At 43.2% G+C, this 27,838-nt stretch overlaps 1 protein-coding gene across 10 annotated transcripts in view; it reads left to right on the forward strand.

Annotated features, from left to right (window-relative positions):
• Apba2 (amyloid beta precursor protein binding family A member 2) overlaps positions 1-27,838 on the forward strand; it is a 273,246-nt gene that overhangs the window by 201,499 nt on the left and 43,909 nt on the right. For all 10 annotated transcript variants that reach the window (XM_058576702.1, XM_058576698.1, XM_058576713.1 and 7 more), the window contains 3 exons: positions 6,780-7,773; positions 25,237-25,317; positions 26,317-26,353. In XM_058576702.1, the coding sequence (XP_058432685.1) occupies positions 6,820-7,773; positions 25,237-25,317; positions 26,317-26,353 (1,072 nt within the window). In that variant the 5' untranslated portion in view covers positions 6,780-6,819. The remainder of the gene's footprint in view (positions 1-6,779; positions 7,774-25,236; positions 25,318-26,316; positions 26,354-27,838) is intronic.

Here is a 27,838-nt window from a genome sequence, read left to right on the forward strand (position 1 = left end):
GCAAGGGTCAGAGAAGATGATCACATGCTGAAAAGGAGAAACCAGATGGTGATGACTAGAGAACGGTGTCATTTACCATCAGAAAATGACATTAACCCAGAAAAAAAACATTAACTAAAAAACATTGGGACTTAAAAAAAATTGGGACTTAAATGTAGGTTAATAAGATGTATTTGTATAGGATTGGTATAGCTTTTTTCTGTACACCAGTAATAACCAAGTAATCACATAATGGAGGAGAAACTCCATTCACGACAGCCACAGATGTAATATATCCAAGAATAAACTTATTAAAAGATATCCATAGCTGTGAAGAAAACCACAAAGCTGTTGATAGAAGTGGTATAGACTAGAAGACCCAGAAACAGATCAAATTTTATATAAGAATTTAGTACTGATGGGTCCTGTCTTACAATGATTCAACTTCTGATTTTTTTTAACATTACAGTGGTGTGAAATCATTTCCTCATACAGTCATCCTGTTTATCACTTTAAGTACAATATTCCACAAATTATGTGAGATATCCATCGCTTTATTATAAAATAAACTTGGTGCTAGACCATCTTGCCCAACTGTAGTCTGATTAAATGTCCTGAGTACATTTAAGGTAGGCTAGGCTATGATGTTCAATAGGTAAGTTGTATTAAATGCATTTCCAACTCATGGTAGATTTATCAGAATGCAGCCTCATCGTACATCAAGGAGCTTTTGTACATGCTATGCAGGGTAACTGGCCATCCCTGTATTCCTGGGACTAGGAGTTTCCTGATTACATGGGACTTTCAGCATTAAAATTGCCATGGCTGGTTGCCCTAAGACCAGAGGGGAAAAAATAGTCCATTTAATAAAGAGCTTTGGGAGAGCTGGATAAATGAGTGGTTCCCAAAACTTGCTGTAGGTTGGAATAATCTGGGGGATCTCTACACATACTGAGGTGTTATGTTTTAGATACGAGGTGTCCCCCAAAAGCTCATGTGTGAAACAATGCAAGAAAGTTCAGAGGTGAAAGGATTGGGTTAGGAGAGTCTTAACTCTCATAATCAGTGCATTAATCCCCTGATAGGGATTAACTGGGTGGTAACTGTAGGCAGCTGGGGTGTGGCTGGAGGAGCTGGGCTTTCCAAAATATATATTTTGTCCACAGGGAGGGGAGTTCTCTTTACTTCCTGGCTCCATGTCCCCAGCTGCTTCCCTCTGCCACAAGAAGCCATGATGTTCTGCCTTGCCTCTGACCCAGAGCAAGAGTCAGCCCTCTGTGGACTGACTGCAAAATGAACATTTTTCTCGTCAGGTCTTCTGTTACAACAGTGAAAAAGAGGACCAAACCATGAGGCCTCTCTCCTACCTGAGATATCCCCATTTCATTGATCTGTGCATCAGGATTTTAAATAGGTAGCAAGTTTGAAAAGCACTGGACTAACCATTTGCGGGGAAACTAAGATGCTTCCTATCTTGTGTATATATTCTCTTCAGGGGGGCTCAATATTTAAACATGAAGAATAAAAGATTCTAGATATTAGTCCGATTTGCCTGCTTTAAGGGAAAGTGTCTGCCTCCTCCCATGAGAAGTCTGGAACCATCAGAGCTGGGGTGGGCTGTGTCACACAGACCCAGGGAATTTCAGGGGAGTACCTATTTCCCATTAGGAGGGTTCTAAGGCTGGGATGAGTGTCCCCCAAAGGCCCATGTGTTAAAAGTGTGGTCAGCAGCCTGTGGTGCTGTTGGGAGGTGGTGTGGACTTTATGAGGTGGAACCTCTGAAACCTGAGCCAAAGTAAACCTTTCTTGCTTATAAGTTGATTGTCATAGATATTTTGTCACAATGACAGAAAGCTGACACAGAGTAGGGGACATTTTCCCCTGAATGAGGCAGACTTGGCTGAGCACATCTCATTTCTGTCCATACTTAAAATATAGAGGAGCCTTCTCATAGCTCAGTAATGAAGTCCCAGATGGCCAACCCCGTTGCTGCCAGGTCACCAGAAAATCATCTCCTATCGTACCTACGAACTGCCCTTTAATCCACAACTCTTTGTGAGACACCTTCCTTGTGTTACAGGGGCCCTTTGCTGCCAGAAGGACCAAAGAGGTTCATGCTGTGTCTTCCTGAAAAACTGGAAAGTAAAATGGAAGAATTAATTTTTACCACAGAGAAAAAAATATGATGAAATGGGAGTTAGGAGTGTAAAGTTAAGTGATTGAGAGAACAGAACCCAGAGATGTTCTGAAAGGAGGAAAAGGCCATGGGAGAGAGAAATTTAAAAAAAGAAAAGAAAAGAAAAGAAATAGTAGGAAGCTTCCTGTAGCTAGACAAGATGTGGGCTCAGTATGGAAAGGGCTCAACAAATGGATCCTTGTAGATTAATGTAAAAAAAATGACCCTCATCCAGACATATCCCCAGTGTAATTTCTGTACTCTTAAGAATAGAGAAAAGAATTCTACAAGCTTCCAGACAAGCAACAGATGTGATACTAAGGTAAGAAGAATCAGATTAGTATTAAACCACACATCTACAAGACTGCCAACTGGAAGATAGTGAAATAGTGTTTGCAGTTTGGCAAATAAAGATGCAGTTTAGGAAATAGTCAGGCTGGGGTTGTGGCTCAGCGGTAGAGCGCTCACCTAGCACGCACGAGGTCCTGAGTTTGATCCTCAGTACCACATAAAAATAAGTAAATAAAATAAAGGTATTGTATCCAACTACAACTAAAAAATAAATATAAAAAAAAGAAATAGTCTATGTGAGAAGCCATTCTCTAGACATAAAAGCATTACCTATTAACTGAACAAAATGACCCTCACAATTATTATAGTAAAGTAAAAATGAAATTGTAAAAAATACTTTAAGAGAAAAATCTACATAAAATATAAGAAACAGTGGTGGGCAATGAATTAAATAATTATTGTCCAGCATACTTAGTTACTGATAGTGTTGTACACCTCCAGTAAATTTTGCTGAAATTATTTGAAGACTCTAAGAGATAACAGGAAACTAGTGAAAAATAAACTCCTGGTTCTCTTCTAGTTCTATAATACCACCTCAGTGAATGCACTAGGCAGTTGCTATAACAAATACCTGAGATAGTAAACTTATAAAGAGAAAAGGGTTATTTTAACTCATGTCTTCAGAGATTCTGGTCCTTGACCAATGGGCCCTGTCATTTTGGACCCGTGGCAAGGCAGGTTATTATGGTGGGGAGCAAAGCTTTCACCTCATAGCCAGAGCATAAAACAAGAGAGGAAGAGGAAAGGGCTTAATTCCCAATATCCTCTTCAAGGTCACACCTCCAATGGCTCATGGACCTCCCAATAGGCTCCATCCCTTAAAGTTCCCATCACCTGCCAATGGCAACATAGGCAGGGGACCAAGCCTCTCACACATGGGCCATTGGGGGAAACTTATCCAAACCATAGAGATTGATGTTTAAAAAACCTGCAGAATTGGGGACTGTTCTGTGACTCTAATGTGTGTATTATATTTTTATATAGGTGTTTTATACAGGGTAGGTAACATATGCTTAAGTGCATGTACTGATAGCATCTGAAGTGAAGACGATAAGATGTACTGTGTACTTTAGTTTGTTCTCTAACAAAGATGTAAGTAGAGTTGTCCGTGGGCATTCTTCTAAGACCCTATGAGGATACCAAAATCAGTGGATGCTCAAGTCCCTTACATAAAATGGTGTAGTATTTGCATACAACCTGTGTACATCTTCCCATATATCTCAAATCATCTCTAGATGACTTTTAACACCTAACACAGTGTAAATGTCCTCCAAATACCTGTTATTCTGAATTGTTTAGGAATGATGACAAGATAAAAAGTCTGCATATATTCAGTACAGACACAATTTAAATAAAAATTTTCAATCCAGGATTGGTTGAAGATGCAGAAGGGAGAACCCACAGATAGGGAGGGCCTACTATACCTGCAGTGTGACCTGGTGTCAAAGCCCTGGGGAGACTCAGGGTGCTGTAGAGATGGTACCACTCCACAGAATAGGAGCTGTAGGCTCACTGACATGTAGCTGCTGCCACCATTGGTCCCCCACCCTTCCTTCTGCCATTCTGACTGACATGGTATGGACAACTATGGCCACCTGTTGGCCAGAGCCTTCAGCACATACTTCTGAGAGATCACTGTGAGGAATGTTGTTTCAGTAGATTGTGTCCAGACTGTGGTCATTAAGTTTCTCACATCAGTCCTCTAGCCTGTCCCTGTGGTTGGCTTCCTCTGAAGTAGAGTAACGAACTATCTTTTAGGCAGTTCATCATTCTTTTTTTTTTTCTGGTACCATGAATTAAACCCAGGGGCACTTAGCCACTGATATATCCCCCCACCCATTTTTATTTATTTTTTTTATTTTTGAGACAGTGTCTCACTAAGTTGCTAAGGACCTTACTAAGTTTCTGAACTTGTGATCCTCCTGCCTCAAACTCCAGTGCCACTGGGATTACAGACATGCACCAGCCACCATGCCTGGCTCAGTTCATCCTCCTTGATGAGTCCTCCGGTGTCTGTTGTTCTGGTGAATGCTGAGCCCCTCTTCTGTTCTTGGGAACAGGTCTTTGGAATAGTCCTGCCAACTTCAGAGTTTGGGACGGGGTGATTGTGGAGGACATTCAGACCCTGCAGGGTCCTTCTCAGTCATAGTTTTCCTGATGTGGGATATTTTTGTAGTCTGCAGGCCACTCTGGGGAAGTGCTATGAATCTTTCATCATTCTGGTACTGTTAGCAAGAGACAGCCATTCGTGATCCCTTTGCGGACAATGGAGTAAACACTGCTTCTGACAATGGTGAATTTCTTCAATGTGCATTCACGCATTGGAAGCATGTGTCTCCATCAGTAATTGTGCTCACACTCTGAGAGTCCGGACTGGATGAAGTAATTATCTCCTTCTCGGTTCTTCTGGGAATATTCATAATGCTGTGACTAACCATCTGGTAAAGGCACTCTTATAGTGAGATGTCTTTGGGGTACCACTGCAAGCAAGGTGCTGCACTGGCACTGTGGGAGATATGGCTTGTGAAAGTCCTTTAGTTTATGAGCTCCCTGGGGAGATGATACTTAAGAAAGAGGATGTACAGGAATGTGAGCTCAGAGCCTGGGTAGTGACTGCTTTGAGCATCATGGATAGTGCCTCCTCCGTCTTTGCTCCCTCTCGTCTGACTACAGGTCTCAAGGCTCCCACCCCTTAAATACTAGCTAAGCCCCTTCTCTTGCCTTATTTGCACTGGTTTAATTTAAGCTCTCAATATGGTTTTTTTTTCATTTTAATTTGCTTAATTGTACTAAAATAGATATAACATAAAGTTGACCATCTTACCATGTTTTAAAGTGTATTAGCTCTCCTTTCTTAATTGGACTACTGGAATACATTTTTAAAAAGGAGCAACTATGATGCAAAAAGGGCATTTGTATTGTCAAAGTAGAGTTTCAAGGATACAGTGAACTCTTGAGTAACCACTCAGCCTAAGAAAAAGTACATGAACCAAACTTTTGAACACTCTTTCTAAGCCTTTGTCTGGATGCTAGCTCCTCCTCTCCCCTAGAGGACTGGAATAATGTTTTTACCAGTCTCCCTTCCTCCAGCCTTCTTTCCTCCATGCTGGATCCAGAGAGATGGGACTAACAGATACCGTGTTGTGCATTAATGGACATTGCCCAATGACTCTGCCTGGTTTGGGGGTTAAAATGCAGAGTCCTGGGGCAGTGGGCCCCAGGGCCTCTCCTGTTGTGGGCCCCTATGATCATTGCAGGGTCTGTGTGGTACCAGGATACGTGCCCTGCTGGCTGCAGCTCCATCCCTGTCCATCTCCCCTTGGCCAGGCAGTGCTGCCTTCCCTGACACACCTTTGGGCCTGAAAGGCTGGGCACTTACGTTGAGCTTCTCTGTTCATTACTCAAGACAGCACCCGCAATTTCAGACCCTTGGTGAATGCTGTTTGGTTTGGAGTGAGCAAATGGGGAGAGGGTGGGACAAGCCAGTAGGGAAGGGGACTGATATGGTCTTCAAGGAGCACAGATTGATTTATTTTGAATTAATATATAATTTTATTAAAAATTCATTGCAAAATAAAAGTAGTCCTTTGAACGTACTACATTTTTACCATGTAACATGGTAAAAAAAAAATCAAACTATTTGAAAAGAGTATTTCATACCATTTTTTCTTTCTACATGGCATCCCTCTCAGCCCTCCTCCCAAATAGACTTTTTTATTCTTATTTCATTTTTAAATGCCACATAGTAAGTTTACCAATCCGGGGGTGCAATGTAATATTTCAGTGTCTACCTCATCATGGGGTGTGGAGTTGAACTGGGAAGATCTAACCTCCTTCCCCATCCATCATCATTGTCTTTGGATGGAAGCGTCCTCTTTTCTCTTTTGAGAGCAGCTAACCTGCTTATGGCCTTGTGACTTGATCACCTGGGGAACCCGGAAGGGAGTGAGCCCAGTGTGGGGGTCAGGAATGAGCGTGTGAGCTGCAGGCCCCAGGCTGGCGTCCTGGTGACTGAGGGTGCCTCTCCTCTCCCTGCCTCCTTTTCCTCCTGCTCTGCCTGTCCTCCTTGGCACCGTGGCTTGTTGTTCCTGGCACATGAGGCAGCCAGGCGGGAATGTCACATTCTTTGAACAGATGTGCGTTCACATTGCTCTGAGCGAACATGGTGGCAAGGCGCGTGGGCGCGTGGGGTGGGCTGCGTGCTTGTTGGGCTGGTGGTGATCAGAGATCGGTGGGATTCTGACTCTGTACTTTCCAACGTTCCTCCCCACAGTGACTGCCTCCGGGTGATGATGGCCGCGTGAGTGTCTGCCATGGCCCACCGGAAGCGCCAGAGCACCACGAGCAGCATGTTGGAACACAGGGCCAGGCCAGGCCCCATCCCCCATGGCCAGGAGCCTGAGAGTGAGGATGCAGAGCTGCCCTTGGAGGGCTATGTGCCCAAGGGCCTGGAGCTGACCACCCTGCGACCAGAGAGTCCCACACCTGAGGAGCAAGACTGCCACAACCACAGCCCTGACGGGGACTCCAGCTCCGACTATGTGAACAACACCTCTGAGGAGGAGGACTATGATGAGGGGCTCCCCGAGGAGGAGGAGGGCATCACCTACTACATCCGCTACTGCCCAGAGGATGACAGCTACCTGGAGGGCATGGACTGCAACGGGGAGGAGTATGTGGCCCACGGTACACACCCTGTGGACACTGACGAGTGCCAAGAGGCGGTGGAGGAGTGGACAGACTCAGCGGGCCCACACCCCCATGGCCATGGGGCCGAAGGCAGCCAGGACTACCCAGAGAGCCACCTGCCCATCCCAGAGGACGAGCCCTCTGTGCTGGAAGCCCACGGCCAGGAAGATGATGGTCACTACTGTCCCAGCAAAGAGGGCTACCAGGACTATTACCCTTCAGAGGCCAATGGGAATGCAGGGGGTGCTTCCCCCTATCACCTGAGGCGTGGGGATGGGGACCTGGAGGACCAGGAGGAAGACATTGACCAGATTGTGGCTGAGATCAAGATGAGCTTGAGCATGACCAGCATCACCAGTGCCAGCGAGGCGAGCCCTGAGCACATGCCTGAGCCGGGGCCGGGGGACTCCACAGACGCCTGCCCGCCCAGCGAGGCCAGCTGCGGGCCCAACAGGCATGAGGCAAGGCCCAAGTCACTGAACCTCCCTCCCGAGTCCAAGCACCCAGGAGACCCCCAGAGAGGCTTCAAGGCCAAGACCAGGACCCCAGAGGAGAGGCCAAAGTGGCCCCAAGAGCAGGTAGGTCTTTCCTGTTCCAGGGAATGGGGCAGAGGAGCCCAGAGAGCTGTGGTGTAGGCATGGCCGATGGTAAATCTGAGGCCTGGGGGAGGGACTGGTCTGCTTTCCAGTTCAAAATGCAGGCTTCGTTCTTCATTTTCTCAGTTTTGCGGTCACATTTCAGGGACATTTTGATCACTCTTAAGCTCACCCCTCAAATTCAGGAATATCAGGAAAGTCTTTCATTGAGGGCTGACTGGCAGCTAGTGTCTTCCAGAAGACTCCCTACTCTACAGTGCCAGGAGAGGTTTGATTTCTGTTTCTGTGGATGGCAGAGGAGCATCTGTTTGATGGTCCCTGCCTCCCTCCCTCCCCCAGGTGGTTTCCTGAGGCCAGCAGGACATTGGTGAGGATGGGGGATTGATGGTGTTCATGCACTGAGCTGACTAATGCCAAGGGTCAACAGTGGCCATTGCATCCAGGTTACAAGTCTTCAAAGGCTGCAGGCTTCAAGCTTGGTGGTCAGTTAGCTATGAATATCCACTCTATTCTGCAAATAATTATTTGAAAGCTTGACAAAGTTGGAGAATAAATGCATGCTGTTGAGGCCAATGGATATAAGTATAGCTATATTTTCTTTTAATTATAGCCAAATAAGCATGTACTGTAATAAACACATTTGAAAAGCTGCCATTCAAAAAAAAATCCACCATGAGTACATAAAGAAGATACAATTATTAAACCTGTGTAAAGGAACATGTATTTGGTCCATTATGTGCACTGCTTGTATATTTTTAAAATCTTAATTATTTTTTTTCCCAGTAGAGTTCATGAGTTTGAAAACACACACACACACACACACACACATAAACACATATAGTGAAAGGTTGCATTTGGAATTGTGGTTAGATTTCTGGCACTTGCATTTGGTGCCTTTTGTTCTTTCTAAAGATTATCAAGTGTAAGTTCACTCTGGGAGTATTCCTGTCATTCACAGAAATTCTGCATTCATGGGGGCCACAGATGTAAGGAAAGTGCTATTATATGCTTGTGGACATTGGGGGAGCTTTCTCTAGAGGTCAGGTGACTCTAGGCCCTGGATCTGGGCTTTAGGCCAAAATGCTGTCATCTTCCATCAATCGCTGGCAGAGCCTGAACTTGTCCCCAGCAATAGTGATGACACCACAGGGTTGCACAGGGTATGTGACGTACTGCATTTTGTTAATAGAAGAGCATTCCTGTCAAAGATTTTGTCAAGAGAAAATTATCTTTAGAGCCTGTGGGGAGCAAGTTAGACCTGATCTTTTGCTCCTTTGTGCTTTGTGCTAAACAGATGCTAATTTGAGTGAGACTCTAGGCTGGAGAACTGGGGGATAAATAAAAGGGAATGAATGGAGGATGTTGGCTGTTTAAAAGGGCAGGAGCAGGTGAGGTAGTCCCCAGCTGTTGTGGAGGACCAGAAGGAGGTCTGTTCTTCAGAGAAGAGGCATTGAATGGAAAAGCAGGCAGCTTTGGTCCCTAAGCAGAGTGTGTCCTTGAAGCTAATGCTCTTATCCAACACACTGGAAAAGCTCATTTAAGCTGGCTAATGATGTAGAGCTTTTCTGCTTTCATTCATTCACTCACAAACTATTTCCATCCAGGAAAGAGCCTAGCAGTTCCCAAGTCAGGGGCTGACCAGGTCCCATATGAACGGGCCCAGTGCTCCTTCTGAGGACTCTATAGGGCCTGGCACATGTGGGCAGGGTCTTCACATCCTGTATTCCCAAGTAGCCCATTTTACACAAGAAACCCTTTGAAATTGGACCCAAAAGAGCCAAAGCTAGAAATGATTGTGAAAGCCAGATTCTGTATGAAGAATATGCGCCAGGTCGTTTGGTGATGCCTTGTTTGAAACCACAGCCCACTTTCCTACAAGCAATTTCTTGCTTCCTTGGGGACAGCAAAGCTGTTCTGAGAACCAACAAAAGCTTGGTCTAAGATAGTTGCTCAGGGTATCACTGAGTCCCAAGCCCACCTCTCTGTTCCTAGTGTCATCCATGCAGTTAGTGTTAGCATTGCCTAGATTTGAGACTGAGACAAAAAAGAGTCTGCAAAGAGGATGGGCGATGTTGGCCTTTTATTTTATTTTTTATATATTTTTAGTTGTAGTTGGACACAATATCTTTATTTATTTTTATGTGGTGCTGAGGATCGAACCCAGAGCCTCGCACGTACTAGGCGAGTGCTCTACTGCTGAGCCACAAACCAGCCCCAAATTTTGGCCTTTTAGACTGTCACTTTTTAAAGTGTGGCCATGGCCTATCCACACAGCATCACTGGGGTGGCCCACCCCAGAACTTCTGAGTCCTAATATGCATTTCAAGGAAATGCAACATTTTGAGAATTCAGTTGGAGGAAAGTTGCATAACCTCCCTCTCCACCCTTTTATTTATTGTAAAACTTGAAAAATTAAGTCATAGATACATTTTAAGAGGATAAGTTGAGTATCCCTAATCTCAAAATCCAAAATACCACAAAGTCTAAATCTTTTTGAGTACCGACCTGATGCTACTAGTGCAAAATTCCATACTTTACCTCCTGAGGTGGCTCACAGTCATAATGCAGGCACATTCAAAAATATTGTGAAAAATTTCCTTCAGGCTTTGTGTAAAATGTGTGCATGAAGCATAAATGATTTTCATGCTTAGCCTTAGGTTTCATCCCCAAAGAATCTCCTTATGTGTATGCAGATTTTCCACAATCTGAAAAAATCCCAAATATAAAACACCCAAATCCCAAGCATTTTGGATAAGGGATACTCAACCTGTACTGAATAGCGTCTATTTAGTCATTGCCTCCATGACAGTAAGTATAATAGAGGTTGAAATGGGAATATAAAAACTACATTTCTGATAGTCCCTGACACCCCAACAGACGAGCTATTTTAATTTTTCTCTGTTCTTTTTCAGATTATAGAACATAAATAAATACATAGCAGTCATTATATCCCAGCTGTAATTTTGTCATCCAGCTTTTAAAAATCAGACGTGTCATAAAATGTTTCTCCATATTGCCACATAATTTTCATGGTTATTTTTAGTGACCTTTTAATCTTTCATTTGGATGATGGGCCATATAATTTATTTGTCTACACACACAGCCATTAGCAAGCAGGTTCAAGATGGCATTTTTCCTTATATGTAAGAAAATAGCTATACAAACTGTGCTTTTTATGGTGCATTACCTAAGGATAAATTCCTGTGTTCCACATCAGTGTTGACTATTTCCCCCCAAACAAAGTATAGTTTGATCCTTATTATCCATGGGTTCCATATTTGTGAATTTGTAGTCTTGCTGAAATCTATTTGAAACCCTAAAGTCAGTTCTCATGACACTTTTGTGGTCATTTGCAAATATAGGCAAAGGCAAAAAATTTGAGTCACCTGCTCACATGTCTCCAGCTGAGACTGAGCAAGGCTTTGTGCTATTGTTTTTCTTCTCATGCTGTAAACTTTTCATGATATATCTGGTACCTTTTTGGGGTTTATGTTTTTTGTGGGTTTTGTTGATGATTTTTTTGTTGTTGGTGGTGATAAAATGACCCCCAGAGCAGTGCTGAAGTGCTATCCAGGGCTCCTAAAGTACAAGAAAGCTGTGAGGTACCTCATGGAGAAAACAAGTGTGCATTTGATGACTTTATTCAGGCATGAGTTATGACTGTTGGTCGTGAGAGCAATGTTAATGAGTCAACAACAATGAGGTGCATCCAGAACAAGAGAGAGGAAATATATGGATCCACATATCTAGCCACTCTAGAACATGTTAAAGTAGCATCTATAATATGTGATGCAATTATGAAACAGACATAAATATGGCTAAATTTGCAGATTGATGGAGATGATAACCAACTTTAATAAAGCCTAATGGACAGGCTGAAAGTCTAAGAAACGTGTGGTCTTATGATCCAGGGTTGGGGATGGTGGGCTCATCTCAGCTAGTGTTTGGCTGTAAAGAAATACTGCATGTAATTATTTGTAAGAAATATCTATATTCAATGAAGTTCCTTTAAACCGAAAAAAAATACATAAAACAAGGTTCTGTGTTAATGGGTAGACAAAATGTGACTGGAGGCTCTCAGGAACATAATCGTATATCTGCCTCAGAAGCACTAATTTAGTGTTCACTGATTCAATGTTTGTGGCAGCTTGGCAAAACAGAACTACCATGAATGAAAATTGACTGTATGGTTGCCCCTCAGCATTCCAGGTGGATGGGTTCCAGGACTTCTGTGAGTACCCAAATCAGTACAGACTCCAGTCCCTTACATAAGTTTTATATGTTGTATTTGCACATAAACTACATCCTCTTGTATACTTTGAATCATCTCTAGATAACTTAAAATACCTAATATGTTGTAAAAGCTGTGTAAATAATTGTTATACTTTCTCATTTAGTGAAATAATGACAAGAAAAAAAGTTATTATGCGTTCAAAACAGGTGCAGGGTTTTCTTTTTCCCCCTGAATATTTTTAGTTTGCAGCTGGTTGAATCCCCAGATATGGAACTTAGATGCAGAGGGTCAGCTGTATTTGGTTGGCAAATGATTTTGGGAAATTTTAAAAACTTTCCTCTTCTTAGAACTTCATTCACTGCTTGCACATCTCCTGCATTAATTCCCTGAATCACTGTACTGATTGGCCAGCATGCCTGAATATTCTGGATCATTAATCCCTTTTCTCTCTTTGTGTGACCTGTGGAGAAAATGTAGACCTAGTCTCACATCCTAGGAGATGGATGGCCAAGACCCATGAACTTCTCAGACCTCTCCTGTATGGCTCAATTCTAGTATATTTAGACATCAACCTCAAATGGTGGTGATGGGAACATACCCTTGTCACCATTGGAAACCTTTGCCTCTGCATTTCTTTCTTTTTTTCTTTCTGGAAAGTCCATGGGTTACAGTAGAGGTGACAGTGGTGGTGGTGACTGTAGCACCATATCAAGGGTTTTATATATGATTTCAGGAACTTCTAGGACAACCCAAAGACATAGGAACAAGGGTTAGTCCCATGGGACAACTGGGACATTTGATCCCTACATGGGATAAGTACTTCACCTTTGGTTAGAGTGTAGGAGGGCTAAACAGACTGTGTTTCACCCAAACTTATGTCTGTAGCCACAGCACTATGTAGCCCTTGACAGGCCTACACAAAAGATAATGTTTGAAAATGTCTCACAGTGTGCCTATAAGTCCAGCAGCCTGTAAGTGGGCTAGTATCCATAGCCTGGGATGGCTGCTTCTGCCCAGTTGTAAATTTTTTTGGTATTAAAAGGCTTGCCATACTCTGCTATTTGCAGCAAGTGTGTCATGGCACCAGTGAGGTGACTGGTAGACATTGAGGCTCCAGTCTTAAAAATAAGCCAAACTTAGGTTCTGACATGTCCTGATTTCATGAGGGCTCATGCCACAGCTCAAACAAGTCTAATAGAAATGATTCACATGACATTTTTCTTAATTTTATGGAGCTATGTTGACATGAATTACTGATTTTTTTTATGTGCAGGCATTAAAGAATACATGAGTTAGGACCAGCCAGGCTGTATTAATTGTCTCAATGAAAGTAGCATGTCCATTCCTACCATTGTGGTCCTCTGCTGTCTTGCAGTGAGGTGTGAAAGTGAGGGAGGACCTCAGCCAGGTACCTGTAACCTGGCTCTTCTCTCACTGCTCCAGAGTTAAGCTTTGGGGACCTGACAAGCCACTGGGGCACCTCCTTAGAAAAGAGCAGGTTGCTGATTCATGCTTCACCTGGACTGCCCACCTGTGTTACTGAGGGGCACTGTAAGGACATCTCTGTCTAGCACCAAAAATTCTGTTTTTGTGGGTCTGTGGCATGGCCTGAGATAGCAGGTGCTTTGAGTGCCTCTGGGTGGTCTACTAAGCATGGCCTGTTTTTGAGTCCCTGTCCCTCCTTTCTTCTTCACCTATAACCTTGTGAAGTTTATCATCAGTTAAGGTATTCTGAAAAGGTCTGCTCTGAACCAGAAATTCTGCCATTAGAGATTCATCCCTTTGGACCCTTGGGATTTCCAGGGCTACAGGCATTCCCAGTACAGGACCTCAATGATTCAGTTGAAAGTATTTGATTTACACAAAAGTTGTGTTCTGCAGCTCTATACTTTGGGCCTGCAAACCAAATACGTATTTTGATTTTTGGAGTGTTCATGAATTCTGTTTTATCACCTGTGCTTTCTATAAAGAATGCTCTGATGATAGCAAAAGAAGTTAAAATTTAGGGCTGGGGTTGTGACCCACTGGTAGAGCGCTTGACTCACACATGTGAAGCACTGGGTTTGATCCTCAGCTCCACATAAAAATAAATAAATTAATTAAAGGTATTGTGTTCATCTACAATTAAAAATTTTTTAAAAAGTTAAAATTAAAAAAAGAAGAAGAAAATCAATACATCATAGTCAACTTAATACAACAGTTAAAGTGAGACATGCCACAGGGCCTTGAGCCACATTGAACTCACAAGTGTCCATTACTGCTTAGTGTAGAGATTCTTTGACTATGATCTGGCATTTGATTGAGAATTGTTTTGCAAAGGACTTTTCAAGATTGTGATAGGAATACAAGTACCAAATGGGCAGACAAAATGCTAAATGTACAGGTAACCTTGACCAGTCCCCTAGTTGTGAGGCAGTGGCACCTTGTATATTCTGGGCCCCATTTGGTGACATGTGAAGCAAGTCTTAGCTCCCACTTTAAAAAAGAGGATGGAGAGAGGAGTGCTGTGTGGTTTTTGGTACCTAGGGACGCCCCCCTCCATTGGTATGCAGTGGGGTAGCAGGAGTGCAGATGGGGGAGGCCATGCAAAGAAGGGATTTGAGGGTTGCATTATATCCAGGAGGGAGTCGTCTGTCCAAAACTGTTGCACAGGTAAGATGGAGCTGGAGAAAGAGTTTGCAGTTGGTGCTGGGTACAGGGGTTTTCAGGGATATGGGCATGGCCCAATCAGAGGAATTTCCTCCCCAGCTCCCTGAACCTTAGTAGAATCCCTCCCACAGCCCACCACCAGATTCTGCTGCCCTCCCACTCCTTTGCCCACCTGTGGCATCAGACCAAGAACTTCTGAATCTGCCTGTGGAAGAGATGTTCTGTGCCCCATGTTGCCTGAACAGAGCCCTTTCCCAGAACCCTCCTTTCCCAGCAATGTGAAAGGTGACCTCTGCACCTACCTTTATTAATTCCCAGGACTGCTTTGAAAAATAAAATCTTGTGGCCACAGCCTTCAGGTTGCTATTAGCCCCTCGGCTTGCTCTAGCTTTCAGCCTGATTTTTTTTTTCACTGATTTGCTGAGCCAGCAAAACTGCCAAACTTGTTTTTTTTTTTTTTTTTTTTTTAAGAAGCCTTTTGATGACTTATTACCAGCGGTTGTTATTATTATTAGGGAGCAGTTTATTTAGCAGATTGCTTATAGGGCTTTTAAACCTAATGAAAGCCAGGGTTTCTAAAAGAGTATTTCATTTTTTTAAAGACTTAATTAACTAATTTATATTTATAATTTCGATTTTACATATTTGTGGGCTATAGTGTAATAATTTAATCAGGTATACAATGTACAATGATTGAATTAGGGTAGTTAGCATTACCAACTTCTTAAGTATTTTAAAAATATTTCCAATTAACAGGTACTAATAGGTCAGATCATGTAAAGCCCTTTCACTAACAGTCATCTGGAAAGTACCCTCTTGGTCCTTGGAGGGTGTGCAGAGTGCAGTGGTTAGGAATACGGGTGCTAAGGCTCACAAGCCTGGACTCCATCCTGTTGCAATAGTTCGAGATCTAGAACATTCCAGCTCTATTACCTACCACTCCTGGGCTCGGGGGGGGGGGGAAGCTTCTCTGGATCTGGGTCTGAGTGGATGGTAAGGGGCATGCAGTGCTTGCCCTGATGATGATAGACTGTAGTTATGGGAATCTCTTTTTGGGTGGGGGAGGCAGTTTGGCTACAGACTATGCTGGGCAGGAAGGACTAGGGACACTAGTGAAGCAAGATGGTGACACAGGGAGGGCTAAGCTCAGCTGGTAAGTCAGCTCAGGAGGAAGAACCAGGTCAGGCCAGGGCTGCTGAGGAGCTGATGGAGTGGAGTGGCTGCCACTGGTGTCCTCAAGTTCTTCCCTCTCTGCAAGCCTCTCAAAGGAATGGCTTTTCTCCAGTAGGGGATGGGGATGGGGGTAGATTCTGATCTACTCCCCATCTTAGGGACATCCTCAGCCTTTTTCTGCTTTGCAGTTGTGATTTGAGGGATACAAGACACCCCCTCAGCTCCCATGGCAGTTCTGATTTTCTTATACCCAGTTTCAAGTTGAAAATGAGCTAAGAACTCTCAGCTTGTTTTCCAGGCAAATATGTTGTGCTGGGGACCCAATGTCCATCACTAATTCCACGTGCTGCCTAAAGCTTTCTTAAGCTTGTGCAACTTCTCCCTGGTTTGCTCTCCTAAAGCCCACTTTCCTCAAAGTCCACTCCCTGCTGGTCTGCCCCTGAGTCCTGTGCTGGCCGGCTCTGCATCTCCTCCAGTCCAGCTCATGCCGATTGGCACCTGTGGAGTACAGACACTGGGGATGCCATGATGAAAATGGCATAGTCCTGCATTTCCAAACTCTTTCTGGAGGGAGACAGACATGAAGAGACTTCTCTCCCACCTATTGCATCCATCTGGACTGGGAACTCAGGAGAGATGCCCACTCAGCTTGGGTGTTCCTGGCAAGCTTTGGGGATAGGCTCCAGAGCCTGTGAGAAGCAGAGTGGCTCTGGGACTTTGAGAAATCAGCCAATAAAGTGAGACTAACCATGGAAGTGCCTGTGTGTCCTCAGCATGGAGTGGGACTACAACTGTGATGGGGACGTGACTTCCAAAAGAGGATAAGGGAAAGCAGAGGATCTGGGTTGAAGATAATGGATGGTAGTAGGAGGGAGAAGGACCATTGGAGATGAGGAAGGGAGCTAGGAGAAAATTGGGGCATAGGAACTGAGAGGCAGAGACATCAGGAAGGCCAAGGGAAGGTGGGGGGTTATCTTTCTGGGATGAAAGCACTTTTGACTATGGCTGCTGGAGTCTGAGAGTAGCCTGAGGTAGGTCTGGTAGATTGGGAGGGCAGAGAGTTGCTCTTGAGAATGGAAGAGGGAGACGGGTGTTGTCTGTAGGAACATATAGGGAAGGACCTAAGAATGTGCTAGCAAGGAGAGGACAGTCACTGGGTGTGACTCAAATGCACTCCTTTTCTAATGGTGTATGTCTAGGGCAGATTGTCGGGGATGAAAGAGGAGGATATAGGACCCAAGGCAGGGAGCTGGCCTGTGTGAAACTCTTTGCTCCTGGAGGTGCTTGGGCTTCCCATCATTGGACCCTTGCAGCACCTCACATGTATAAGAGCCTTAGAGAGACAGACATCCAGCTGACAAAGTTGGCTAGTCACATGACATTCCCTGGGAAGTACAGGGCTCCATGGAAGAATTTTTAGAAACATTATCTGTTGGGAAGAAAGCCCACACAGCTGAACGTTAGATGTAGAAATGCACACTGTTGCATGTGTTCAGTCACTGAGAGGTGACGGCATGGCATGGCAGTCATGGGATTTTCACCAAATAGCATTAAGCTTACAGCCAGTGCTAATCAATTACTAAGAAAGGCATGGGCCTATGGTAATAGGGGGCTCATCAAATATAACTCCCAACCCTATGTCAGATAACAGCATGGATGGTGCAGGAACACTAAGCACAACTCAGACACTTGAGAAGGAGTGTTTTGAGGGAGGAAATGGTGCATCCTGGAGCAAATGATAACTTCCAAAAGCTGCCAAGTCCAGGTTTGTAGCCAATCCCACCATCGACCTTCACAGAAGAGAAGCTGGCCTTTCTTCACCTGAGACCAAGCCGAGGCCCGTACAGTTGGAATTGAAGGATGTTTAGCACTAGCAGTGCAAAATCTCATTGTCCAGGTCCTCTTGTTTTAACAGCTAACATGTGACCCAGGTCTGCATCTGGCCCTGGTCCATTTAAGAGGCATTAGATGGGAGGAGACTGCTCTATAAGAGTAGCTCAGGGCAAGATACTGCTGTTGGGGAGGCATTGCCGGTTCACTTGCCTCTCTCCTAGGTATGCCCTCCTCTTTCCTTTGGCCCATACAAGTGGCTTCTTGCAAGTGGCTACTGATTCCACCTTGGAGATTTGTCTGTCCACTCTAATTTCTATCGCAGCACTACCCCTGCCCCTGACACTTCACGCCCAGCCTTTGGGTTCTCTGCATTTCCTATAGGCAGCCCTTACTTAGTACCAGCTGGGAGGTGTCAGTTCCTGACCTTCACTTTGAGTGCTCTGGGTTCATCTACTTTGGACCATCATGTACTCCTATGCCAACTCCCCCACCCAGCATCTTCTTTGTGACCACCCCACACCCAGGCTAATGCTTCTGCACTCCTGTGGTCACCCTTCTTTCTTTTTAGACACTGAAAATAGAAGCTCTTTCTTGCTTAATATCTTATCAATATTTAATGTCAACCTTCCTTTTAAACGCCAAGAAGAATGAAACAGAATGAATTAACTCAGGGAATTCCATCACCTGAAGTCTGAGCATAGGCAGAGATCATGTGGGCTGGTAAGATTTTCAGGCATTTGTGGAAGGATTGTTTGTTGCTCTGTGCCACAGTCATAGTAATGAAGTATAAAAGAAAAGGCTTTTTACATACAATAGGATATTATTCGGCCTTAAAAAGGAAAGAAGTTCTGACATTTGCTATTACATGGATGACCCTTGAAGACATTATGCTAAGATTAGCTGGATGGAAAAATTGCAAGTGTTTGCAATCAGCTAGTAGATCCATTGGCAGTGAAATGTGCTAAGTGAAATGTGCCAGTCACAAAAGGATAAATAAGGGTGAATCCACTTATGAGCAGCCTAGAGTAGACAAATTCATAGAGACTGAAAGTAGAATGGTGTTTCCAGGGGCCTGGGAGAGGGGAGGGGAGTGTTAGTGTTTAATGTCTGCAAAGTTTCAGGTTTGCAAGAATTCTGGAGATGGGTGGTGGGTGCTGGATGCACATCAGTATGAATGTACATACACCTAAAAATGTTTAAAATGGTTAATTTTAGGTTATGTTTATCTACCATAATAAAAGAAAAAAAGAAAAGAAAAAGTTTTGGGTTCTTTGACTTTCTTGAGCCAATTTGGATCATCTAAAACTCAGTTGAATCATCTAAAACCAAGTTGAGCCCATCTGATACTGTGTGTAAGCAGTATCATGCAAACAAACAAAACTATTTTCTGCCAGTCAGAATGAATTTGGTCCATTCATAGCAGAGAGGATGTAGCCACCCCATTTGGGCTGTGGACCCTGGTGTGTGTGGTCACAAGATGTGGGTCCACACATCTCTTTGAAGTTGCAGGAGGATGTAAAAGCTAAAATGAATCATGAGTAGCACATCACATCTTGAGTGGGAAGAGGAATCTTCCTTTCTCTGCTTCTAGGTCTTGTTCAGTACTGAACATGATTCCATCTTGGCAGGAGTATCAGGAACAAAAGTTATTAAAACTCTTGGGACTATTTACATAAATCATAGGCTCCTGGCTTATTGTAAAGTGGTTGAGGTCATACCTTTTAGTATCATTAAAATAAATGTATATGCCTTGACTTATGATGGGGTCATATTTCAATAAACCCATAAATCATATATTGAAAATATCATTAAGTCCAAAATGCATCGCCTACTCCTAAGCTACTGAACATCACAGCTTAGCCACACAGCACACTAGAGAGTGTTGTTTGGTCCCCTCTGGATGGCACAGCTGATGGGAGCTGTGGCTGGCTGCTGCTGCCTGGCATCGTGAGAGACCATTGGACTGCAGAGCCCACAGCCCCGGAAAAGATTCAAATTAAAAATTAAAAGTAGTTTCTACTAAATAGTATTGCTTTCACACCATTATAAAATAAAAGAATCAAAAGTCTAAACATCGTAAATCAAGAACCATCTACCATTATAATCACTGCTAATGGTACTATGCTCTGTCCTTTCCCACAAGTTTAAGAAAAGCAAATATAGTCATAAAAGTTGAGCAGGGAGATTTAGTAGTAACTAACTGAAATATTGGAGTCTTCTTTGTATATTACCTAGTGAAACTTGTTTCTCAAATTCTGAATCATAGGTCTTTGTTTTAATGTCTGCAGCCGTAGGCAGCGCCTCTGAGTCTAAATGCAGCTGTTTGTTATTTAGGATTTAGAACTAATTATGTTGACTGAAACAAAGGACTCCTTTTCCTATTAGGAGAACAGAGATCTTGTACTAGCAATTCCACGCTGGGCATGACAGCTTGCACAGACTTGTCGAAGTTAAATACAGAAAATGCCCCCTGGAAATTGAAGTCCAATATTGACTTAGTACTGGACATTTAACTTTCCTTTTGACTGGGGCACCTTTGTTTCATTCCTATTTCATATGTCAAGCTAGTTTTCTCAGAATGTGTGTACAGGGCTCAAAGATAAGTGAGGGGCAGCTAGGGGGATTCAGAAGATGTCCCAGGTCAGACCCTCAGGAGAACCACAGGCTCGAGCTGCCAATAAAGCCCAGTGATTGCTTTTTAGCTCTGGTGGGTTGTTGTCATTCAACTCCATGTACATGGGCTTTCTTGCTTTTAGATCAGCCGGATGGAAAAATTGCAAGTATTTGCAGTCAGCTAGTAGATCCATTGGCAGAAGGATTATGGAGATTATTATTATTTTTTTTATTTTATTTTTTACAGAGCTGGGAATCAAACCTAAGGCCTTGCACATGCTACACATCTGCTGTACCATGGAGCTATACCTGCTGACCACCATATTTTAAAAATTGTAGTAATAGATACATAACACAAAATTAGTTATTGTAAATATTTTAAAGTGAACAACAATTCAATGACCTTTAGTACAGTGCTGTGCAAGCACCACCACTGTCTACTTCCAGAATGTTTTCATCACTCCAAAAGAAGATTCATTTTCTGTTAAGCAGTCACTCCATAGTGTTCCCACCCTCTCTTGGGATTTGCCTATTTGTTGTATGTCATATCAATTCAATTGTATAATCTTCAGCCTTTTGAGTCTGGCTTCTTTCACTTAACAGGTTTTCCAGGTTCATCCATGTTGTAGTGGGTGTCGATACTTCATTCCTTGTGGAGCGCTGAATGATACCCCATAGGATGGATAGACCATATTATGTTCTTCCTTTCACCTGCTGCTGGACATTTGGGTCTTTTCTACTTTTGTCTAATGTGATTAGTGCTGTTACGAACATGTGTATACAAGTTTTTTTGAGTAAATGTTTGTTTTCAGCTTTTGGGAGTATATAGCTAGGAGTGGAATTGCTGGGTTATATGGTCATTTAGCATGAAACAATTCCTCTTTTAGGAATTACAGATGCTTTCTACAATGGCAGGACAGTTTTCATGCCCACCAACATGCTGTTACTCCAAAATGAGAACAAGACAACAAAAAAACCTTGATTGGGTCATCTCTGGGCTCTTCATCTCTCAGGCCTGATCTCTTTTGTTCACATGTGTACTTGTTTATACCTTGTTTTATCCCGTGGAGGGTTTAAAGCTGGCAGGAGTGCTGATTTCTGTCTCCGTGTGGGCCCGTGAACCGTGCCAGGTCAGGGCCATTGTTGTACACATCTTCCTACCCTTAATAAGAGATGCTTTGCACAGTGCCGTCTGCACGACAAGTACTTGCAGGGGCTGGCTGTCTTTGGAAGGTGCTTGATAAGGGGTTGAATTGCAGAGGTGAGTTTGGAAAAATACAATTCTGCTCCAAAATTCTGGGCTGGGAACAAAACATTCAGTGCCTCCCCTTTTCAGGGCTCTTGGAGAAGATAGTGAATGATGATAAGTAGATGCATCCAGGTGGTCCTAATGGTCAGCAGACCAGGCACAGAGAACAAAGCCAGGCCTAAGTGGAAGAACCAGCCTGTTAATCCCCACTGAAGGCTGCCAGGTTTAGCAAATAACAATACAGATGCCCAGTTGAATCAGAATTTCAGATGGGTATAGAGTTTTAGTTTTATAAGACAAAAAGTTAAAGAGATGGATGGTGGTGATAGTTGCCCAACATTATAAATGTAGTTAACATCATTGAGTTGTACACTTAAAAGTAATTAAGAGGGGTTGGGGGTGTAGCTTAGTGGTACAACTAGCACGTTTGACAACCTGAGTTCTATCCCAGCATGGAAAAAAAATAGAGGGAGAACTTAAGAGGGTAAAACTTATGCTATGCACGTTTTACCATGATTAAAAAAATGGATAACAATTATATTTCAGAAAAATAATGAATAAGTTTTGGTATAGATGTATTCTATGAAATATCTGTGGACACAGGGGTTCAGGAGAGGTGTCTCTTCCCTCCCTCCCTTCCTCCTTCTCTCCCATTCACAGGCCTGCTTAGGGATTTTAAAGGACAGACTGACTGACCAGCTGGTGTCTCTAATGTCTTTTGTCATGATACTTTTAAGCCATGGCTCTGCTTTGAGAAAATGATCACCCTCATGGGAGTAACTATTAAAAGAATAAATACTTTACCCAAGCTCCCGTTCTCAAGATAAATATCACAGGAGTGACCTGAATTGTAAGAGGGACAGAAGGAAAAGAACAAGGGTTGTAATTTTTTCTGAGGCACATCTGTGACAGGAGGTAGATTCAAGGACTTTTGAAAGAAGATGTCCATGATCTGAGTTAGACCTTCAAGCTGACCCTGGGGTTTAATGCTCTCAGCCCGTCTGTCCTCGGATGTCTCATTGTGCAGCTAGGTTGGATGGAGGAAGATGTCTTTGTTGGCGGACCAGATGAGCAGGGATGACTGACTCTTGAAAACAGGGAATTTGAACTGATTCCCAGAGAAGGCCATCAGCTAACTGAGCCATTCATTAGCCCTGGGGGTTCTCTGTCACGGGGTCATGTTTGAGGGGGTTAGATATGACAGTCTAGTGGACTCACTGTGAGCTGGCTTTGAGCTGATGTTCTTTGTCCCTAACTTGAGCTGCAAACATGCTTGTAATTCAGGAGAATGCTTGGAAACCTTCTACTTTTATTACAGATGGCGTGAGTTGAGTGGGTGGGTGCTAGTTTGCTGTTAGTTCATCCAAAGTAATGCAGGTTATATTGCTGTGTTTTCAGTTTAATCAAGCAGACAGATCAAAATTGACACTTTGGAAAAAAAAACCCCAACCTTTAGTTTGCACTAACTGGAGCCAAGATATTTATGAGAATGATTTATTCACATTAGTATATTTTTATTAAGGGCATTTATCTCTGCCCTGGACAGCTGTCCCCGAATTCTAGCATGTTATCACCAGTCCATGCCATCCTGCATATTAATTTTCTCTCTTCCCATCTCCACAGGAGGGGTTTCCCTACCCCAAGAGCATATTTCACTTTATTTTCTTTACCCTACCGTGTTCTCTGGGTGGGTGGCAGATACAGTTTCCAGCTACTGGCATTGAGAACACCCCGTGGTAGTTACTTAGTAAGGGATGGGACCTTCTTGTCCCTGTTGGGTATGGGCGGGGGTTGAGAGAATCCTGGCTGGTATCTTATTTTGAGGTGTGGCTGGCTGCTATACTTGGGGAAAGGCACAACAGGATTTAAATAACATTTTCACTTAAGAAGCCAGGAACCCCAGATCCGCATTGGGCCTCGAACCATGTGAATTTCAGGTTCTGCATCCTGTGCTGCCAGCCCTCCCTTTCAGCCCACTAATATGAAAATCAGAGCACCAGATGGGCTTTCCCAAGCCCACCCCCTGCCTCTTTCAAAATCAACCCTGGCTGTTTATCATGAGATGTGGTTGTCATGGTGATGAGCAGCGCTCACTTGGGAGGGAGTTAGAAGAAATGCTGTCGTGAACGAGGTCAAGCCTAGGGAGGGCGCGCCATACTGTGGCCCAGCACCAGAGAGTTCCATGGGTGCAATGTGGGGGTGCAGACATCCAGCCAGTGCCCCCTGGCCTACCCATGAGCCTTGTCCTGGAGTCTCACAAAGGTTCAGTGGCTAGCCTGTTCCTAATCTTGTGGGGAGCCACAGTCTCACGTTGCTTCCTCCCTAGAGCTGCATAGAGTCTTTGGCCCTCCCTTTGCCTGAAAAATTAGATGCCACCCCCAGCTTTTGCATTTGTAAAAGGGGTATCATGAACCCAGTTTCGTTTGCTGATTGGTAAGCTGGTTTCTTTGGGAGTTTTCTTGGAGATGGGTAGTTCCCTTTAGCCCTCAGTAAGGTAGCATAAGTCTTCAGGAAATGAAGTCCCCGTGGGCAGGTAACTACTCTGGGGAGCTTCCACGTAAGAGGGCAAAATACTGACCTGCTCTAAGTGCCCCTAAAAACAGCCAAGTGCATCCAACAGAGTTTTCTGCATTTATCCTCATCCAATAATTTAGGGTTTTTAAAAAATATGATATTAACCCTTTGGCATTGTTTGTGTGAATGTGTGAAGTATGGACATTTCTCAAAAAATTTTTAAAAATTACAATGTGATCCAGTGATTCCACTTGTGGTTATATATCCAAAAGAATTGAAAGCAAGATTGCAATGACATTTTCATGCCTGTGTTCATAGCAGTATCATTCACAGTAGCCAAGGGGTGGAAACAATTCAAGCATCCATTGATGGATGAGTATATAAACAAAGTTTGGTACATATACATCATGGAATATTATGCAGCCTTAAAAAGGGAGGAAATTATGACACCTGATACAATATGGATGAATCCTTTTTATTTTTTTTTAGTTATCAATGGACCTTTATTTTATTTATTATATGGGGTGCTGAGAATTAAACCCAGTGCCTCACACATTCCAGGCAAGCATTCTAACACTGAGCCACAACTTCAGCCCCAGTATGAATGAACCTTGAGGGCAACATGCTAAATGACATAAGCTAGTCACAAGGGGATAAACAATATGATCCCATTTTTCTGAGGTACCTGGAGTAGTAAAATTCAGAGGGACAGAAAGTAGAGTGGTGGTTGCCAGGGATAAGGGGAGAAGGGCATGGGAAAGTGTTGTTTAGTGGGCACAGGGTTTTCATTCTGTAAGGTGAAATGTGTCCTGGAAATGTATGTTGGAGATGTTTGCACAACAGTGTGAATGTACTCAATGCCCTTCAATCATACACTTAAAATTGGTTCAGTGGTAAATAATGTTATATGTATTTTATTACAATTAAAATAACAATAACCATAAAATTTTAAAACAATTTAAAAAACTTTTGAGAAGTAGAAAGCACATATATCAACATTACACTTTAATTGAATATGCATGTATGCATGTACACATTCGTACACATATACAACTGCATACCTGCAAATGCATGCATTTTGTAAAATTGAATCCCATCCAATACTCACGTTTTGTATCCTGGTTCATTTCTCTAACATAAAAATCTTTAACTTTACAATTTTTAACTTCCTGGTTTCTAGGTATGCAATGGTTTGGAGCAGCCAAGGAAGCAGCAGCGCTCTGATCTCAATGGACCCATTGATAATAACAACATCCCAGAGGTAATTTTTTCCAAGGGTGAGAGTTCTGGGGCTGGGTCCTCATGATGGAGTTGCTGACCCCATCACTCTCGGTAAATTTCTTATCTCACCCAGTACCTGGGGAGAGGGTTTTCAGGTCTAGCAAACTTGGGTAGGAGGAGGTAAGGGTGCTCTGGCCTGGGAGAAGAGAAGAAAGGGACCTCCTTGATGATTTGCAGTCACACCACAAAGTCTTCACTGATGGTGTGTGTGGGATCATTGATGCTCCCAGATCTTATAGGAACCCATTCTCCCCTGTTCGATATACATGTTGAAATCTGTGTTTTGCACTAGTGGTACCATTGGCTTTTAGGGGTAGTTTTGGGCCACTGTAGGATTTTTAAAAGCATCACTGACCTCTACCCTCTAGATGCCAGTAGCTCTTACTCACTAGCCCAGTAATGACAACTAAAAATGTCTCCAGCCATTGATAAATGTCCCTGGGGGAGAAAAATCATCCTGGTTGAGAACCATGGTTCTAATTCAAACAACATGGTTTTAAAAAATTATTCCATATAAAGTAGCCCTGCCATGTTGGAGGTTATTAAAATGAGCTCTCAAGCAAATTATCTCCCCTCTTTGGGTAGCATAATTTATATGAGATGTTCTAGCTTTGATGAAATAACTATGCCCCACCATGGAGTGGCATCCATTCTCTATTATCTCGCTTTTTAAAGACATGCTCAGAAAGTTCATATGCCCATCAGTTGGAGACCCATTGGGTTGTATAGTCTCTGGGCTCCCTTCTAGCTGTTTCATGCTGACCTGAGGGTCCCTGAGTTTTAGAGGGTGTGCTTTAGTGTCTCTGCCAAGCATCATGCTGCCTGCATGAGACTAGCTTTCTACACAGAGCTGACTTCTTGGGAACACAGCCGCTCATGGGGTTAGGCTTTTCCTGTGATGGTACACATCTTAGCCTAGTTTCTATGGACCATCTGTTTGCAACTAGTGTATGTCTCATTTTTTCCTATTTCCTAACAGACAAAGAAGGTGGCATCATTTCCAAGTTTTGTGGCTGGTAAGTGACTTTGACTTTTATCTCTCAGGGGCAGTTGCATTTTATGTCAAAACAAATGGTGCTTTTGTCCGTGCTTTTCTCCTGCAGAGCTTGTCTGGAAAGCGCCTTTTCCAGCAAGGTGCTTGAGCATTTGGTTCTTTGAGGGCTGCGGAAACCCTCATTGAGTGGGGAAGGGAGGTGCAGCCCATTTGCCTGCTTTGATACAAGGAACAGTAGACCATTCATTTAATTACACCCTTATTAATTGTATCACAGATAACACCAATGCCTGAATTAATAGATTGAAATGTGTCTGTATAAGCAGCTAATTATGAACTGATGCTTTTGATCAGGGTGGATGTAATGGCTTCCAAACCCAAGCTGTTGTTCTTTTTTTAAACCCTTCATTTCCCTTTACCCGCCCTTGTGTTTTTGAGGAGGCTAATTGTACATGTTCACATTCGGTGAAGAACAAAACTGATTGATCTATTTTGTGTCACTTTTATGTGTGTGTGTGTGGGGGACACCTGCTTGGCTGTTGATAAACCTGCCTTTGTGTGGGCTGCAGTGCATCAGGTGTCCCCACAGCCTCCTTTTGGGAGCTTCTGTGGGTTGCTTCTAGTGCTCCAACATCAAAGCAAAGAGCCTCTTAAGTAGGATCTTTCTCTGGACCAGGAGGAGGTCTCCTGCCCCTGCTAATGTGTTATAATAAGCAGTGTGATTTTATTAATTCTTTCAATAAGCTGGTAATTAATTCATATGAATATTTATGGGAGTAAAGTAATTGGTCTTCAAAATTAATGACTTTAAAACTTTTCCCCTCTTCTTTTTTAGTAAACAACTAAAGCCTGGGAAACTGAACGTGCCCCCTCCCCAAATTACCCTTTAAAGGATTTGTTTGAACCAGGTTCAACCAGTTCTAACCAGTTTAAAATGAGTCAATCAATTCAAACTAATTTTTCCTATTATGACTGGCTAAATTGCTCAAATTGGATGAAAATCAGTTTTAAGTTGTCAGAATCAATACTTAGAATCCAAAGAGACTCGACTCCATTTTGATCAGTGCAAACAGGCTCAAATGTCTAGCAATGTACATGTGTTTTTAGGTACATTTTTTCTTGGTTCCAAATAGCTCTAACTGATCTTCATCAAGTCATAAGAGGTTATGAGGGTTCCAGGTCAACTGGTTAGTTGTAGTTTTCCAGGACCTAATAACCAGCAGGAAGAGACCTCATATCCCTGTGTCTCCCTGCAGTAGGGTTTGATTTGGTTCCTGATTTATAGCAGGCAACATCTCATAAGCAGCACATCTCCGCACCGTTTTCCCCAGTGGTCAGGAGCCAGGGTGGGTATGCCCCAGCCCTGCTGCTCTAGTGAAATTAGGTCTATGAATCTAACAAGTTTTTTTTTTTTAATGAATAATGGCATCATTTGGAAAGAACCCCTTCAAACTGTCTGGGGAGATGATTTGGACATAAAACTTTTCTGGCTTCTAAACTAGTATTA

The sequence above is a fragment of the Marmota monax genome, unplaced genomic scaffold, assembly GCF_021218885.2.
Source record: "Marmota monax isolate L192 unplaced genomic scaffold, Marmota_monax_Labrador192_F-V1.1 WCK01_AAM20220418_F8-fsc00005, whole genome shotgun sequence".
Taxonomy (NCBI): domain Eukaryota; kingdom Metazoa; phylum Chordata; class Mammalia; order Rodentia; family Sciuridae; genus Marmota; species Marmota monax.